At 37.3% G+C, this 18,106-nt stretch overlaps 2 protein-coding genes across 2 annotated transcripts in view; one reads left to right on the top strand and one right to left on the bottom strand.

Annotated features, from left to right (window-relative positions):
* LOC107694920 (N-terminal EF-hand calcium-binding protein 2-like) overlaps positions 1-14,857 on the top strand; it is a 119,428-nt gene extending 104,571 nt beyond the window's left edge. Inside the window, exons 8-12 of the mRNA XM_016494635.1 lie at positions 3,805-3,861; positions 8,353-8,465; positions 10,688-10,765; positions 12,003-12,094; positions 13,102-14,857. Coding sequence (XP_016350121.1) covers positions 3,805-3,861; positions 8,353-8,465; positions 10,688-10,765; positions 12,003-12,094; positions 13,102-13,130 — 369 coding nt within the window. The 3' untranslated portion in view covers positions 13,131-14,857. The remainder of the gene's footprint in view (positions 1-3,804; positions 3,862-8,352; positions 8,466-10,687; positions 10,766-12,002; positions 12,095-13,101) is intronic.
* Positions 14,858-15,370: 513 nt separating this feature from the next.
* Positions 15,371-18,106, bottom strand: part of slc38a8a (solute carrier family 38 member 8a) — a 6,865-nt gene continuing 4,129 nt past the window's right edge. The window contains exons 7-10 of the mRNA XM_016494663.1: positions 16,510-16,657; positions 16,227-16,426; positions 15,861-15,912; positions 15,371-15,744 (exon numbers count right to left, since the gene is read on the bottom strand). Coding sequence (XP_016350149.1) covers positions 15,642-15,744; positions 15,861-15,912; positions 16,227-16,426; positions 16,510-16,657 — 503 coding nt within the window. The 3' untranslated portion in view covers positions 15,371-15,641. The remainder of the gene's footprint in view (positions 15,745-15,860; positions 15,913-16,226; positions 16,427-16,509; positions 16,658-18,106) is intronic.

Below are 18,106 nucleotides of genomic sequence, written 5' to 3'. Positions count from 1 at the left end.
ATAATATAAATATAAATATATGGTAAATAAATAAATATATGGTAAAACAACGCAATATTTTGAAATGTTATTTTTTTTCTAACCACCCCTTCAAGCCATGCAACCTTTTGCAATTGCAATCGTCATAGTTTGGCTTGCCTTCAAAGTTCTCAAATCAGTGACAGTTTTTTCCAGTTGTCTTGTCGAACTCTAAGTTCTTCTGCACAGTCCACTGTGAGATCTGCCATTGTTGATCAGTACAACAAGACCTGCAGCACAGCTGGGTCTGTGCAGGATTTAACACATGCTCCTCTAAACATCCATCCTCAGAGCCTTCAGTTTAACTGAAATGTCAAACATAGCACTGTACGTCTGTCCTGTCCTGTTCCCCATTCTCACTGTCGCTTTAGCAGACAGGGCAGTCTGACATTGGTGACCCGTTTTGGCTCACAGCTGGATCAGTCATCAGAATGCTCTTGTTGTCTACATAATGCACCCCCACAGTTTAGAAAACGCATCATTTCCTTTTCTATCCAGTTGTGGAACCCTGATAGCCTCCAATCACTGTGGAGACTAACGCTCAAGCCGTTCCTGCAGTATTCATACTCAACAGTGCAGCTGTTGTCATTCTTGCTATTATTTTTGATGGATAACCCGCCATCACTTTTCTCAGTGAGAGAGACAGCTGCACGAATTTGTGGCATCATTACCGGCCATTATGTACTCTGTCATTCCGTGATGGGAAAGAATATTCCACACTATCCCTGTTCACTTATGGATGGACTGACAGGAGATACCAGCGCCTCTCTTTTTATGAAGCACATAATGATTCATACGTTTCGATGGTGTTAACTTTTCAGAGTCATGGCTGCTGTAAATTCCTCATGAATTCATAAAGTCTCTATTTTTGGAATATAGTGAGAATATTTGAAATATATACGGTTCTTGTTCTCAGCATTTTTTTATTATCTGCATACATCGTTACATCCGAGTGACAGTGCTTCTAGCCTCTACATGGAGGAAGGGAAATAATACTTGCAGGCTTTCTTTCACTGCTCAGATTCTTCATACTAGAAAACATGCCTGCAAAGAGCAACATTTCTAGTTTGAAATGAATCAAAGTCAAGAATAAACTAGTATGTCCTTAAAGGAGTAGTTCACCTAAAAATTCACCCTCATGTTGTTCCAAGCCCGTGAGACCTTCGTTCATCTTTGGAACACAAATTAAGATATTGTTTGATGAAATCCGAGAGCTTTCTGACCCTCCATAGACAGCAACGTAACTACCACGTTCACGGCCCAGAAAGGTATTAAAGGGATAGTTCACCCAAAAATTTAAATTTGATGTTTATCTGCTTACCCCCAGGGCATCCAAGATGTAGGTCACTTTGTTTCTTCAGTAGAACACATATGATGATTTTTAACTCCAGCCGTTGCAGTCTATCAGTCGTATAATGCATGGCAATGGTAACAAAATCTATGAGAGTAAAAAAAACATGCACAGACAAATCCAAATTAAACCCTGCGGCTCGTGACGACACATTGATGTCCTAAGACACAAAAAGATCGGTTTGTGCCAGAAACCGAACAGTATTTATATAATTTTTTACCTCTAATACACCACTATGTCCAACTGTCTTTGGGCGCGCGCACGGCATCCGGTGCGTGAGGTGTGTACGCGCTCTGGCGCGAAACAAAGTCACCTACATCTTGGATGCCCTGGGGGTAAGCAGATAAACATCAGATTTCATTTTTGGGTGAACTATCCCTTTAAGGACATTGTGACACATGCGTGGTGGTACTCTCGTGAACACACGTCAAAGACTGACACGGAAGAGAAGAAATTGTTGAATAAAGTCGTTATTTTTGTTTTCTTTGGACACAAAAAGTATTTTTACAGCTTCATAAAATTAAGATTGAACCACTGATGTCACATTGACTATTTTAACGATGTCCTTACTACCTTTCTGGACCTTGAATGTCTTAGTTGCGTTGCTGTCTATGGAGGGTCAGAAAGCTCTCGGATTTCATCAAAAATATCTTCATTTGTGTTCCAAAGATGAAGATGGTCTTATGGGTTTGGAACGACATGACGGTTACGTAATTAATGACATGTAAAACCACCTGCCCCAGAGTCAGTATTCATCTAGATCAGTGTTTCTCAACCCTGGTCCTGGGCGCCCCCCAGCACTGCACATTTTGTGTGTCTCCTTAATCAAACACCCCTGATTCAACTCATTAGCTCATTAAAAGAAACTCCAGGACTTGAAATGAGTGTGTCAGATAAGGGAGACATACAAAATGTGCAGTGTTGGGGGGTGCCCAGGACCAGGGTTGAGAAACACTGTAAACAAAATTACAGGACTTAATGTAATACACCACTATGTCCAACTGTCTTTGGGCGCGCGCACGGCATCCGGTGCGTGAGGTGTGTACGCGCTCTGGCGCGAAACAAAGTCACCTACATCTTGGATGCCCTGGGGGTAAGCAGATAAACATCAGATTTCATTTTTGGGTGAACTATCCCTTTAAGGACATTGTGACACATGCGTGGTGGTACTCTCGTGAACACACGTCAAAGACTGACACGGAAGAGAAGAAATTGTTGAATAAAGTCGTTATTTTTGTTTTCTTTGGACACAATAACTGTCTGGTTCAGCTCAGCTACCAAATCTGACCTCAGAAGACTTCAGAGGGTAGTCCGGACTGCTGAGCGAATCATTGGTACAACCCTCCCTTCTCTCCAAGAACCGTACTCATCCGGAGTGAGTAAAAGGGCTGGCAGAATCACTCTGGACCCCTCACATCCAGCACACTCCCTCTTTGAACTGTTGCCATCTGGTCGACGCTACAGAGCACTGAGCACCAGAACGACCAGACACAGGAACAGTTTCTTCCCTCAGGCAATCCATCTCATGAACACTTAACAATAACTGTGGAACACACACTATTTATACACTCATACACTTATTTATCTAACACTCATACTCAGTCTACACCTAAAATTTGCACATAATATACAGTACCTGTACATACAAAACTGTCTATTGTAATATACCTGCACATACAATTGTCGATTTATATATTTTTATTCCTTATTTACTTGTTCTATTTTTTATTATCTGTGTTTTTTTGTTCTGTCACTGTCATTCTGTTACACTGTGGAAGCTTCTGTCACGAAAACAAATTCCTCGTATGTGTAAACATACCTGGCAATAAAGCTCATTCTGATTCTGATTCTTCTAGATGAATACTGACTCTGGGGCAGGTAGTTTTACATGTACATTTACATAACATTTAATGTTAATTTCTTCAAAATAGAAATATGCATATGTATTTTCAAAGAAAACTGGAGGACTGAAGAAAGAGGTTAATATAAAGTTTCACATCTGTGTTGTTACTTTTTGTCAGATATTTATGAAAACATTTGAAAAATCAGGCAAAATCAACATCAGTTGCCATCCTGAAGGTTTCCATATTTTATCTTCTATGAGTTCCACATCACACAGGCCCTGATGAGTTCTGTATATACTTATTTTTATGTGATACGTCAACTCCGTCACACACAAATTGTGAAGAAATTAGTAGCTAGCAACACCTGAAAAACTAAATGGCTACTGTATTTATTATTAGTTACCGGTATGTGAAATGCAAGATTTACTCTTTACTCTTTCATTATTGACCCACCTTGGGCGATTACACACATTTATGAGAACATGATGAGCTCACCTGATTGAGTGTTCGCGAACAGACCGCAGCAGTGAAGGGCAGCTGAGGGGGACAGTGAATTCACTAGTGGCTTTTCTGTTCTGGTTTTTGTTGCAGACAGTTTGGTTTGACCTACATCAGCGACTAACAGACACTGATGGCACATCTAGCGCAGTAAGTATTAAAGCACGTCTTATATACCAAAGAGCATGATGAAAAATGCATAAAATCCTCAATTTCACCTTTTCCCTCCATGTTAAAACACAAAAGCAGCGTTATTGCTAAAAAGCAGTGAATAAACCCCTGTCAAATCAAGCTTGACTCCTTGTGGGTCTCTCCAGAGCTCCTCATGCTGTTCCACACACCTGCAGCAGATCTGCCACCTGTTCCTCAGGATTTAACCACATTTCTTTCTCAATGTGAAAGCACCAGCTCTGTGTTTAATACCAGCATGCTCCGGGAGTCATTTGTGCCTCGAAAAGATAAGAGGCAGTATCACACTACTCCTCACCTGGCCACAAATCAGTCCCACTCTGTGGACCAGCGATATGATGGGAATGCACAGAAATATCATACTATTTTGTTCAGTTAAAGCGTGGGAGTGCTGGGATTTAATCTCTTGTAGAACTTTGTGATTTAAAAGTTTTAGATCTAATAAAGAAAAAATTGCCGTGTTTAAAAATAGAAAAAGTGCAACTGAGTTCAGTGTGTAACAGAGATCTTCGCTCAAATTGACTCCCATCTTATTGACATTGGAGGGATCAGGGGTAATTGAATCATTCCTTTTTATCCATTAATCCTTGTCAATTTCAGGACAAAATGGGGGTTGAGCAGGTTCCACCTGACAGCTTCAGCGTGTGCCTCTGTGTTTGTTGGTTAACACTAGCTTTATTTTGGGACCCGTAAGATATTTCTGGAATTAATTCATCACACCTACAATAATGTCAGGCTTTCCTGCAGTGTTATCTGCCGTGAATATTACACAGAGCAGAAAAGAGCCATTTTAAAACAATGACTGTGCCATTTCCGAGCTATTTCTTTGTTTACAAGTGATTATTGCTCCATTTGCATGTAGTAAATTGCATGCATTTTGACATTTAGATGACAAGAGAACATTTTAAAGAAATTAATCTAATTTGCATAACAAGAAACATTTTGGTTTGAACAGTAATGCGGAGTATTTAAAAGAAAAGGGAGCAGGTACAGGTAGCGTTGTAGATCTTTATTACAGCAATAGTGTATTTCTTCACACCTTCATATATTTGAATATGTATGAATGCATATATTAGCATATGATTATCGCTACTTAAGTTTTTGGTTTTCCTCCTGTAAATATTTAATAATAATGATCTTCACACAGGTTGTACATTTCACACATACATAAACGAAATGTTCAGGCATCACATCTGCAATGTGTTGCCACCGCCAAATATAAGGAAACAATGGCTTTTTGAAGTCTATAACAGAGTGGAGATGCTGCAAGGAGGGAGAGGTTTTATCTTCTCTTCAAGACATTTTTATAGAGAGTGGACTAATGACTGATCAGTCCAACAGCTCAATGCATCTGTTAGCTCAGCAGTTTATACTTTACAGGCTATGTTCAGTGACTCTTACACCACCTGCAGTGCTTATCTTGATTGGCCAGGAGGAATATAAATCAGCTGTCTGCTGATAAAACCACTGAATATAGACAGAAAGAGAAAGGGAGAGCTATCTGAAGGAGTTATACAACTACATATCTGAAAGCCATCTTTGCTCATTTAGAGGGAATTATCACGGGATGGATGCAGAGGGGGAGAGTGAGCGGCTCCGATTTATACCTCTCAGACTTTAACAAAGCAGCTCATTTTCAGAGATGCTAAAGTTCAAAAGGGGAGAAATTAAAACACAATTTAGTGAGTGTTACCAGTGAAAGGGAAAATGGGGGTAGAAAGATGCCAATCAGAAAGAAAGTGGATGGTATTCCCCATTTTCCACGGTAACTGTGAAATTTCTCAAACTCTCTGAGGTTTCTACCATTTTTTATGGACTCGTATTGTACCTGAGACATTCTCCTCACTTACATGGTAGGAAATTGTGCACATAAAATACTCTCTCCTCTCTTAGTGTTTGTGTGTGTGTGTGTGTGTGTGTGTGTGTGTTTCACAGTCTGATGCATAATGCAGAAGTGGAGCAGTTCAACTCCACGTGGGGGTCTCTAGGGTTCATTAGTTTAGGTTCCCTTCTGAGCAAAAGAGAAACACACACACACACACACACACGTGCATACACATCATACACAAAGCACATTCACCACATCAGGGATGGCTAATTCCACATAAGCCCAAATGAGAGACATTGCAGTACACCCAAGAAATATTGCTATAGGAAATTATAACAGGCTCCAATCAGAGCGAGAGATTTAAGGATTCTAATAATACAATATCCCACTGAGCCCAAAGCCTCTTAACAGTTACACTATGAGTCACATTTGCTTCATCTACAGAGCTTAGTTTTATCACTTTATTCCACAGCACTGAGTCTGAATGAAGCATCCTTGCAGTTCAAACAAACACTGAAGGCTAATGAAAGACATAAGTGCAATCGGTCGCATTGCAGATTGCATTCGGATCAGCCACATGTCGAAATGCAAAGAAAATTGGATTCCGAATCCTTGTGCGTTCCTCTAATTATTCGTACGTACCCATCAGATCAGGCCTCCAGTGGAGGAGAATGGGAAAACACAATGATACTTATTGAGTTTTGTGTAGGTTGGGTAATGTAGTGTTTCTGATTGCATTCTGGCTAGTGTTGGGTGGCATAGTGCTCTTGATTAAGTTCAGGGATAATTACCAGGCTTCTGCTCTTTTATTGCCCTCGCCTTCGGGGAACGGGACGGCTGTCAAATCAAAGGGCCTAATGGTTTCCGCTTGGTTTTTATCTTTCCCACCTGCTGGGGAACAGCACATGCTCTATTAAAGATGTGACACCTTAGTTATAGCATACACTACATTACAAATACACCCTGGTTTCTACAAAAACGTACCCTTTCTTCACTATTTAATGGCTGTAAAGTTATGATTTGTGTTGCGGTGAGGTTGTTTGGTTGTAATATGTCATATGAAAGTTATAGGCAAACCCAGACAGAATCTAAAGACTTTTCCTTTAGGGAAAGTCTAAATAATTCTGCAGAGTTCACCAAGTGCAGTGGGCCTGCTTATAGGATAATATACACAACTGTTCAAAAGTTTGGGGACACTGCATTTATTTGATCAAAAAACAGTAATATTGTGAAATACTGTATTATTACAGTTTAAAATAACTATTTTCTGTTTTACTATTTTAAAGTATTATTTATTCCTGTGATGGCAAAGCTGAATTTTCAGCAGTAATTACTCCAGTCTTCAGTGTCACATGATCCTTCAGATATCATTATAATATGCTGATTTGGTGCTCAAAAAACTTTTCTTATTATTATCAATGTTTATGTATCAGAAGTTCTGCTTGTTTTTGCGTAAACCATGATACTTTTTCAGGATTCTTTGATGAATATAAAGTTTAAAAGAACAACATTTATTTTAAATTGAAATCTTTTGTAACACAAATGTTTTTACAGTCACTTTTGATTCATTCAATGAATACTTATTAAATAAAAGTATTTCTTTCTTTCCTTCTGACCCCAAAAGTATGAACTGTGGTGTATTATAAACACTTCAGAGGATATTACTTTAGGTTGAAATGACTTGTGTATAGGCATCTTAAACTTTTATGATTTTCATTTCAGCATATAAATCCAGATGTTAATCAGTGCGTCAGGCTCCTCAGGGTGGAAATAGTCTGCCAAGCAATTATTACATTTAAACCTTTCATTTCTTAGTCTGTTGCAGGGTAATATCAGTTATTTAATCAAATCTCTCAGACTTAAAAAAATTGGTTCAAGATGACAGCACCAATTTAGAAAGAAGTGGGAGGCCTGAGTGACGTTACACGAGAGGTGCAATTATATGAAATAGACAAGTCAGAAGCGGTTCAGTTTCATTTCCGTTAAGTTCTAGATCCTTCTGGAAATGTTATGAGTTTTTTTTTCTCTTCTCTGTTTGTTGCAAAGGCCAGTTTTAAAGCCAGTACTGTACTTTATATGGTAGCCAACCACACTCCCACAATTCTACATCTTTTAGATTACACTGGGAATTAATTAGTTACTTAGGCGACAATCCAAAAGAGTAGCTGTATTGATTTTACAGTCTGGTATATATCATATTTATTTCTCATTCTCCTAAAGGAATAGCCATATGTAGATCTTGCATAACCCTTCAGCTGCAGTATAGACCATGACTCTTATTAAATGAAGGTCAAAGCTTTTAAGGCAGTTTTTCCTTGCTTTTGTTAAACAGGGTTAGACTTAAGTGTTCATAACTTATGATTTCTTGAACCCTTGCACTGTGATTCGAGTCTCTAAATATGTCTGATTTTATTTATTTATTTAGCCTAAAGAGAATATTAAGTGAATACTAACATCAAGACAAATGTTAATAATATTCAAAGTGTCCATAAACTTTGCATGCATTTTAATCACAAGACATTGCCGTTATCCCCACAGACTCACAGTTTTCATTATGTATCGAGACTATTGGAAACTAATCTGCCCCTTTGTCTCTCTCTATCACTCTCTTTCCCTTTCTTCAGTCTCTCTACCTGATCCGCCAGGAGATGAATGTTTCTCAGAAGCAGCTGGGGGACTTCTGCGAGGCCCTGAAACAATACCTGAAGAATGTGTCTGCTCAGAGAGACTGTTTCCAGTGAGTTGAGTTCATGTGTTTGTCTTAAGCTTGACCTTCTAGTGAGTATTTTTTTAAATTCCCTCCTTATGTCTCAATGCATCATATTAAATTCAACCATGCAAGTCAGTATGATGGTACAAAAGTATTCTGTGCTTTTTTGGGATGTCAGACTGAAGTGTTTTCAGTTTTCAGTCTGCTGAGGAAATGGTATATGTATGTTCTACTGTATATAAGGCAAGGCTAATTTTATTTACAGAGCACAAGTTTAACACAACTGTAGTCGATCCAAAGTGCTTTACAATAAAAATAAATCAGAATTCAAAAGAGAGAAAAAATATTTAATATATGTCAAAATGTCTGTTGCAGGGTAGCAAAAACTATACCGCTATGCATTTCTTAGTGAATGAACCTGTGCATCTCACATAAAAGCATTTCTCAACATTGTGTATTTATCCCTGATGTGTTGAAATATGACACTGTATCGTTTTGCCTCCTGTAGATAAAGATGGCAGGCGAGCAGAGGGGAGTGTTGTTATTCTAGATCATGAATTAATGATGAAACTGGCTAAACAATTGCTGTTTTTTCTGCAGAATTAATACACAGTGTTTACAAAGCCCTAAAAGATTAAAATGTAGTCCTGAAATGTTTTAAAATCAGTAGGTTATCCAGTTGTGTTCCCTGGTTAAACCTAGATAAGCTACCAAAAGGGGACAGTAAGATTTATTTTATTTTATTTTTAAGAAATTAATACTTACATTTTTCAGCAAGTATGCAATAAACTGATCAAAAGCGCCAGTAAAGGCTTATACATTGAATCCTGAGAATCCAGGGGGAAAAATTTTTTTCGGTTTCCACAAAAAACATTAAGCAGCACAAACGTTTTCAACAGTGATTCACAGAAATGTTAATTGAGCACAAAATCAGCTTTGCCATCACAGACCTTTTTCAAAAACACTAAAACAAGACTTACTGACCCCAAACTTTTAAATGGTAGTTACTTCATTTTGAAATTTTTGGTCAGGCCACCAAAGAGCATTTTTTCAGCCCCACAGGATGAAATATTAATGTAAGAGCAGTGAGTTAAAATAGGTCCTTTGTAGTGTTTCTCAAGGAAGCTCCCTGAGTCTGTTCTCTGAGAGAGGGCTTTGTGTGGCAGCATTTTGTACTGCCGTCATGATTCACATCAGACTAGTGAATAATTGATCAGTGAGAACATCTGCAAGCTTCTGCAAAGACCCAATTTCTGCTTGACTGTCATCTCTGTAGCCTCCCTTTTATCTGCATTCTTTCTTTCAACTTTCCTCCTCTCTATTACTCTATTATCATGTTCTGTTTGTGAAATATTTCGTTTCCTTTTTTTTGAGGATGCTGAAGTCAGTTGAACAGTGATTGAAATTCTGTTTCATTTTTTACAACCACTCATTTCATTTAAATAAACTCTTATAACTCAATAACACCAAGCCACTGACTGGCTTACAATACAACAATAACACACCTGTACAGTTACTAAAGTCAAAATGAAATCAAAATTGAACATATTTACTGTCTTAACGCACATTCTGTGAAAGATTCATTGGAGCAAGGGTAATGTTAATTAAAGTCAAATAGCTCACATTTAGTCTGCATTCTGGTATGTAACGCCCACTTTTCACCATCCAAATAATTCTTGTCCTATATTTGTTCTTATTGAATATCTTGTTTCTGTCTTAAAATACATCAAATTACAGATGTAAAATGGATAGCAAAAACAATTAGCATTGACTTTAAGCAGCTACAGCTGCTGGAGACATGACCTGGCAGGTTCTCTAACATGTAGGCGACCTAAGATTAAGTAAAGCTTGAATCATTTCCCCATCCAGAAAGCACTAAAAAAGCTACTAGCTGCAGTTTTGCTGCCTCTAATGAAAGTTTGAGGAGTGTGTGGGGATTGTCTGAACTGGCTGATGTTTAGACTTCTGTTGATTTATTGAGCTAATGCTAATCATTGCTACAGCCGCAGCCCTTTAGGCAATAAAAAAGCAGAGCAGGAATTGTGAGGAGGTACTGCCATCAAGTGGAGGGTCATACAGTACATTGGATAATTATTGTTCTGTTTACCTTTTCTATATGCTTTTTAAATAGATTTTTTCCCTGTAAGATTTACAGTGTTTTCCATCAGCCTACTGAATCACTGTTCATGAAAATTTTGAAAGAGTGTAGTTGTTTTTTCACTTTTGTTCTTCTGTTCATCTCTGTCCAGTGTGACGGCTGTGCGGCTGCCTGACGGCCTTTCCTTTGTGGTGTATGAGTTCTGGGACGGAGAGAAGGAATGGAAGAGGTACAGTAAAACACCTTTCCTCCTGTGTTGTGGCTAGAAGGGATACAGCTACGGCCAGGAGGGATGCTAGTCTTGCAAAATCTAGCTCACTAGTTGTCTTCTTCACTGTCTGTTTCATTTTTTCCTGGCCATCCGGAACCAGCTTGTAACACTCCAAAGAGAAAGGAAAACTTGAAATCGCATCATATGACCCCTTTAAGAGATTTTGGATCACAGGACTTTGCCACAATTTAGGCTGATTAGTTTGCTAGTTGTCTTCTTTTCTGTCCATTTGATTTATTTTTTATGTTTTCTTTCACTTTCTTCCTGTCCATCCGGCGAGATTTTGCATCACTTCTGGCCGTAGCTATATCCCTTAGCCTCAACCGTGACTCAGGGTTTATTTCTCTAAACTCTGCTCATCTTGATTGCTATTATCACCTAAATTATCTTGAGACAAAACATGAAAACAAACTTTTACTTTGAAGTTCGGTTCATTTTCGTTCAAGCGCAAAATGCGTTTTGTATATAGTTTCAATTGGCATGTATAGGGAGCCAGATTCAAATCCTGACCTAACATATTGGCCTGTATTTTTTGTCTTTTAGTTGCAACTGAACTTGATGCTTTTTTGTTGTATGGAAAAGAGCAGCTTTGACATTTTGATAACTCCATTTGTGTTTCATTGGGGTCATGAGTTGCAAGTGACATGAAGGTGGTTAGACACTGACCATTTTCATTCAGCAAATGAACTCTAACTGTGCGGTCACATTTACTGTTTCCTGGCAGAATTTCACTGGTGAAATCAGTCATTTTCATAGCAATCTGTGCGATTAAGTGTTTCACATGAAGGCAAAAAAGTTTAACTTGCAGATTTTGCTTGTGTTTAAGTTGGTCACGCAAATTCACCACACTGACCAACAGGAAGCTGCTTAGTTTGAAAGTGACTTCTGTGTTGTTCACACATCTCCACACTATTTGGATTTTCTATCCTAAAAATCTTGCTGAAATTTAACGTGACCACACAAAAACAGTTTTTTATACAATGACTGAGCTTTATAATGTTCTTGTTAAACTAAATTATCAGAGATGTTTGTTTTTTTGTTTTTTAAGTTATATTTAAAATCCACTTGGTTAAAAAATCTGAGAATGAAAAATCTGATACATTAACAATATTTTATTGCTGCGACTGTGCATCTGAAGAAATTAGAGGGCTGATTTGTTTTGCTCCTTTTCTAACCTTCTCTGCTTCTCTCTCAGGCACCTTCAGACTGCAGCTTGCAAGGCTTTCCAGCATGTGAAAGTGGATACTCTGTGCCAGCCCGAGGCTGTGTCTGCTGTCACTGTGCCTGGTGCGTTCCACTGCTGCCAACTGTAGGGGCTGCTTTGGGCATTGGTGCCAAACCAGCCTTTGATGCTACTTTTCTGTGTCTTGTGTAGTCTGCGGGGTGATGTCCTTACGTTTCACAGCCATTATGTATTCCTACCTGCCCTACAGGATTACTCTCATTTTCAGCATGCCCGTCCTCTGACATTCTCTGCATTAATACCTTTTGAAGTCCAAACTCTCTCAAGCTTATTTCAGCTGTATGTCAGGAGACAGCTTGTGCAAAATATACAATGTAATTATCCTGCATAGTTGTAAATAGGAGTGGCCTATAACGCCATCTCTCTCTTTCTCTCTATAGATAGATAGATGGCTAGATAGATACATAGATAGATATATATATATATATATATATATATATGTGTGTGTGTGTGTGTGTGTGTGTGTGTGTGTGTGTGTAATTAAAACATAGGAGTGGGCTGTATAGTACCAAAAAATGTAACCGAATATATGTTTTTTTATATTATTTATAATTATATATTTAATTTATAACATTTTAGAAGAAGCTGTTCAAAAACTAAAACTGTTCAAAATATCACATATTGAAGATTCTCTTAATTTAATAATAAAAGTAATGAATATTGCAATAAATCTCAATAGCTCAGTTGCAATAATCTGTATTAATTACTTGAATTTGTATGTATTTCATCTATTCAGCATTGCCTATTACAATACGAGGAAAACGTCAGATTTTTTCCCCCTTTTTTTTTTAGTAAAAGACTTGCTTTGATTCTCCATCACACATTCCGATACTCCATGGCATAATGAAAACACTTCATCTTATTCACTCTTTAGATGTGAAGTGATATCAACAGCCTTGTGGTGCCGTTTTGCATAACCACAACAGAAACAATTTGTCTAATGTCGGTTGACATATTTGCATAAACTTAGACAGAAAGTTGAGGCATTAAACATCTGTTGTAAACTCTTGTTTCTCTGTAATAATGACACTGACTGTCTCTCTCTTTCTAGCCGCCTGGTGCAGCTTGAACAGGGACTGAGAAGCGAGCCGGTCTGTGGGTGGAACATTCCCGCCTTATGCCTGAAAACCTTCTCTTCTTCTCCTCTTCCTCCCTCTCTATCCCTCTGTCAGTCCCTGCTATCTTAACTACCCCCCTTTCTCTCTGCGCTCTCCCCACTCTGTCTCCTCCTCTTTTGTAATTACTTGTTTACACAGTATCCATTTGATATTGAGCCAAATGTAGTGTCGGCTGCAGACACCAGACAGAGTATCGTTTCCCTCTTCACCCTCCACTGCAACTTACAGAAACAACATTCAAAGTCCCCAGAGCGTTTGGGACCCTCACCTGGTTGATTCACATTAGCATTTGAAATATCAACTTACATAAACAGTCTCTTCTAACTAAATGAGGCTGATTAATATTTCATCCCCATTCAAACATGCATCTGCTGCTTTGCAAACAGTTCCCTGTGGTACAACTTCTGAGAAGACAAAAACTGTGCAGCAAAGTATTTCTACAGCCATCCATGGACAATAGCATTTCTGTAATGGTCATTTGATACTAGCTATAGGTTGGTGTTATAAGTGCTTTGAACTGTATCTTCATGAAACATTTGTGTAACGCACTGAGCCATGTAGAGACTGGTACTTTTGTCAATACATGAGCATGACGCATTCTCCCAGTCAAAGGGCCTACATTTACAACACACCAAATAAACATCTGGTCCAAAAGCACAATGTACCTGAAGTATAGATGAAATGCTTTTGTAAATGAGATTCGCTGATAGAGAGGAGAGAATATCCTGAGTAATAACAAAATTATATTGAATATTTTATGTTGATCATTTTTGAAAGCTAATATATGGATCTAGAAAGAGTGCGTAGAGTTAGAGGGTGGCATTAAATTATTATTCCATCAGTTTTATTGCTTCTCTATAATTGAACATTTGGCATAAAATCATGTCATTTCTCAGCACAAGCAAAAAGGATTTTTCAAAGTAGGTCAGACTTTCACATCTCACATTTGTTGATCAGTAACTCAAAGGCTGTTGTATTTGTGTGAATTTCTGGTTGGCTCAATGTGTAAACAACTCAAAACCAACACGGCCCAAACTGCAGCGTTCCTTTCCGTTTGCTTTCCCACCAATCCTGCCTTCTGTTTGGTTTGTTTATCCCTCACAGTGAGTGCATGTTACAAATGAATGTCTAGTAAATTATTTGCCGTAGAATTTAGCCATGCTACTTTAAATGGATTTTGTGCATTTCTTATTTTCTTTTATATTACTCCAGGAACGGAACAAAGCAAAACTCTATATATATATGAAATGAATAAACCTTACTATATGAGCAGTCACTTTTAATGGCATTGTTTGATGAAATACTACTTATACCCATGTATGTTTCCGTATACTGGCTTTCTCTCTTATAAGTGAGTGTAGCGATTTATTGCAGGGATGCAAAGTATTATATTCGTCTGAAATTTGTTAAAATTCTAGATTATGTAGAGCGCTGATATTCAATAAAGTACTGAAAAAGGATCTGTCATTGCATTTTCTGCATTTTTTTTTTCAGTCATTGGGTGTCAAAATGAATTTAGATGAATATTTTTACATTGTCACATTCAATTATTCTAAGACAATTTATATAAAAATGTATTTATTAATTTACACATTTTCTTAAGTGTACAAAAGTGTTTCCAATGAAATCTAAAGAATAGTCTAAATATGAAGGCATAGTTCACCCAAAAATGAAAATTACTCACCCTCACGTCGGTCCAAACCCGTAAGACCTTTGTTCATCTTCAGAACACAAATTAAGATATTTTTGATGAAATCCGAGAGCTTTCTGACCCTGCATAGACAGCAACGCAACTACCACGTTCAAGGCCCAGAAAGGTTTTAAGGACATCATTAAAATAGCCCATGTGACGTCAGTGGTTCAACCGTAATTTTATGAAGCTACGAGGATACTTTTGTGGTGCATGGTACTCTCGTGAATGCACGTTGAAGACTGACACGGAAGAGAAGAAATTGTTGAATAAAGTTATTTTTGTTTTCTTTGCACACAAAAAGTATTCTCATAGCTTCATAACAATATGTTTGAACCACAGATATCACGTGGACTATTTTAGTGATGTTTAATGATCCTTACTATGTTTCTGGGCCTTGAACGTGTCAGTTGTGTTGCTGTCTATGCAGGGTCAGAAAACCCTCAGATTTCATCAAAAAAAAAATTTATTTGTGTTCTGAAGATGAACGAAGGTCTTATGGGTTTGGAATGACATGAGGGTGAGTAAATTACAGAATTTTTGGGTGAACTATCCCTGTAATTATAGCAAAGCTCACATCTATCCCAACATGAAATTTGCCATTAAAATTGCAGAACATTGCGTGACAATATATAAATAGTTCAGATTTACATGACATGTTTGTCTGAGGCATTTCACACAAAGCTGATTGTACATTTGTACAACAATCTCCATTTCTAAGGAATTATTCCATACATGCAATGTATAAAATTATGCCAAACCATACAAACAAAGGTCATGGTGTTAAATTTTATTTAGGAGTTGCATGATCGCAACAGAAGTACTCTGGCCAAAAATATAGGTACCACAGAAAAGTGTGATCATTCCCCACATGATCAGAAGATATCTGGAGGAAAATGCACAAAAACAAATGGTTATTGTTCATGTAATAGAATAAGCATGAATTCCATTAAACATACAGGATACTAAAGAACTACAATATTTATACCCCACTTCACTCACCTCATTGTAAGAGAAATTGACTCTGACTGCACCACAAATATTAGGCAAAGTCCTTTAATAAAAATAATACAAAATTATATAAATATACACATCATGCTACAAATAAAAGCAATCAAAGATTCACATTATATTAAAGTGCAGACATTGTGTTGTGAGAACCAAGCTGAAACCATTATATATCATCATATAACGAGAATTCGTTTTTTATAAATCAGAATGCAAATATAAAAATACATGATCCCCTTTACAAATGTCAGTATTCATTTTTCAGTTAATAAACTATGACATATACATGAACTAAGTATTAATTTCAACACACATCATGTGGCCTTGTAAAATATATCAACAGAAGACACGCACAATTACCTGGAAATATAAAGATGAAGAAAGCACTGACTCCTCCGACAACACTGATCACTTTGCTAATGTCTGGAACAAACACTGCGATGAGAAGAGTGATTGTGACCCAGGCTGTGGTCAAGGCAACACGCGTCCGGCTCTCATAAGACCCTGTCACTACTGTGTGTTTGTGTCGTCGCCGCAGCAGCGGATCCTGAATCACAGATCTACAGATGTGTCAATTAATCTATATACTGTATGTGCAAGAAACTATTCTCCTAATAGCCATAAGACACAGTTTGCTGCATACCTTCCAAGCAAGACAATGATAGGGTAGATGGTGATGATTGAGATTCCAAACAGCAGCCTGGCAATGATCATGGCCACATCACCCCCACTGTACGACATCAGAATATCAGGAGTTACGTTCTTCCCAAACGTCAGATAGCCAAAGACTCCTACAAAATTGTCCTTGTTAACAGCTCATCTGTTCAACAATATGCTCATTAGTAAACAAATAGGTCACACTTTATTTTGTCCACTTTAGACATTCCACTAACTATAAGTAACTTAGTGCAGCTACATGTCAACTAACTCTTCTTAATTTGCAACTACTTGTCAACTAACTCTCATTAGAGTAGTCTGTTAGGGTTAGTAGAATAAGTTGACACGTACTTGCAGTTACTTATAGTCAGGAGAATGTGTGTTGGGGAGAATCAAAATAAAGTGTTAGCAGACATTAAGCAGACAGTCTACTAATACTCTAAGGACTGCTATTTGACATGTAGTTACTTATAGTTAGTAAAATGTTTAAAGTGGACTATCAAAATAGAGTGTTACCAACAAATATATGTCTAATCAACCATTACACTCTCCTTAAAGGTGACATATCATGAAAATCTGACTTTTCCAGGTAGACGAGCACAGAACACTATTTAGAGTCCCAGCCTCAGAGGAGAAAAGAGAGCAGTGGATTTATTGATTTATTTACTATATTGCTGCTGCCACACAAATCTAAAATAAATGTGATTTATTTCCCAGCTGTTTACCTTCACAGACATAATCAACTGTTTTTGTAACTAATGTGTGTTTTTAACGTAAACTTGCGTGTGAATGAGAACTTAGTTTTTTTGAGCTGAAACTTCACAGACACATTCTGGGGACACCAGAGACTTATATTACATATTGTAAAAAGGGGCATAATATGTCTCCTTTAATACAAAAAAAAAAAAGATCTAGTATAAGCTAAGAGGACTGATGTCAATATATATAAAACCCAAGTTTCAATAAAACCCTAAACCTTCAAAACTGGCACAGCAACCAGTCCAGTACAATGTGAACATGAAGAAAACCTTTTTTTCCCCCATTAAATTCACTTAAGTGCTCTTGAGTTCAGTTACTTTAAAGAGGATTCAAATGTGTGCATATAAAAACTATTGTTCAGAGGTTTGCTGTTGGTAAGATTGTATGTATTTGAAAATCTATAATGCTCACCTGCAATTATTTGATCAAAAATATAGTAAAAACCGCAATATTGAGAAATATTATAATAATTTAAAATAACTTTTCTTTCTTTTCTTTTTATTTTACTTTGTTTTAAAATGTCATTAATTCCTGTGATGGAAAAGCTGAATTTTCAGCAGCCATTATTCCAGTGTTCTGTCACATGGTTCTTCAGATATCGTTCTAATATGCTGACTTGTTGTTCAAGAAAAAAACTTATTATTATTAATGTTAAAACAGTTGTGCTGCTATTTTTTGTGAGTGTGTAAACATTTTTTTTTTCAGAATGCTTTAAATATAAAGTTCAAAAGCATTTATTTTTAATAGAATTGTTTTTGTCTTTACTCTAACTTTTAGTAAATGCATCCTTACTCAAAAAAAAAAAACTTTACAATTTACATATA

Source organism: Sinocyclocheilus anshuiensis, unplaced genomic scaffold, assembly GCF_001515605.1.
Source record: "Sinocyclocheilus anshuiensis isolate Anshui unplaced genomic scaffold, SAMN03320099.WGS_v1.1 scaffold286, whole genome shotgun sequence".
In the NCBI taxonomy this organism is placed as follows: domain Eukaryota; kingdom Metazoa; phylum Chordata; class Actinopteri; order Cypriniformes; family Cyprinidae; genus Sinocyclocheilus; species Sinocyclocheilus anshuiensis.
The sequence above is the reverse complement of the archived record's forward strand: the minus strand, read 5'-3'. Positions and strand labels throughout refer to the sequence as shown.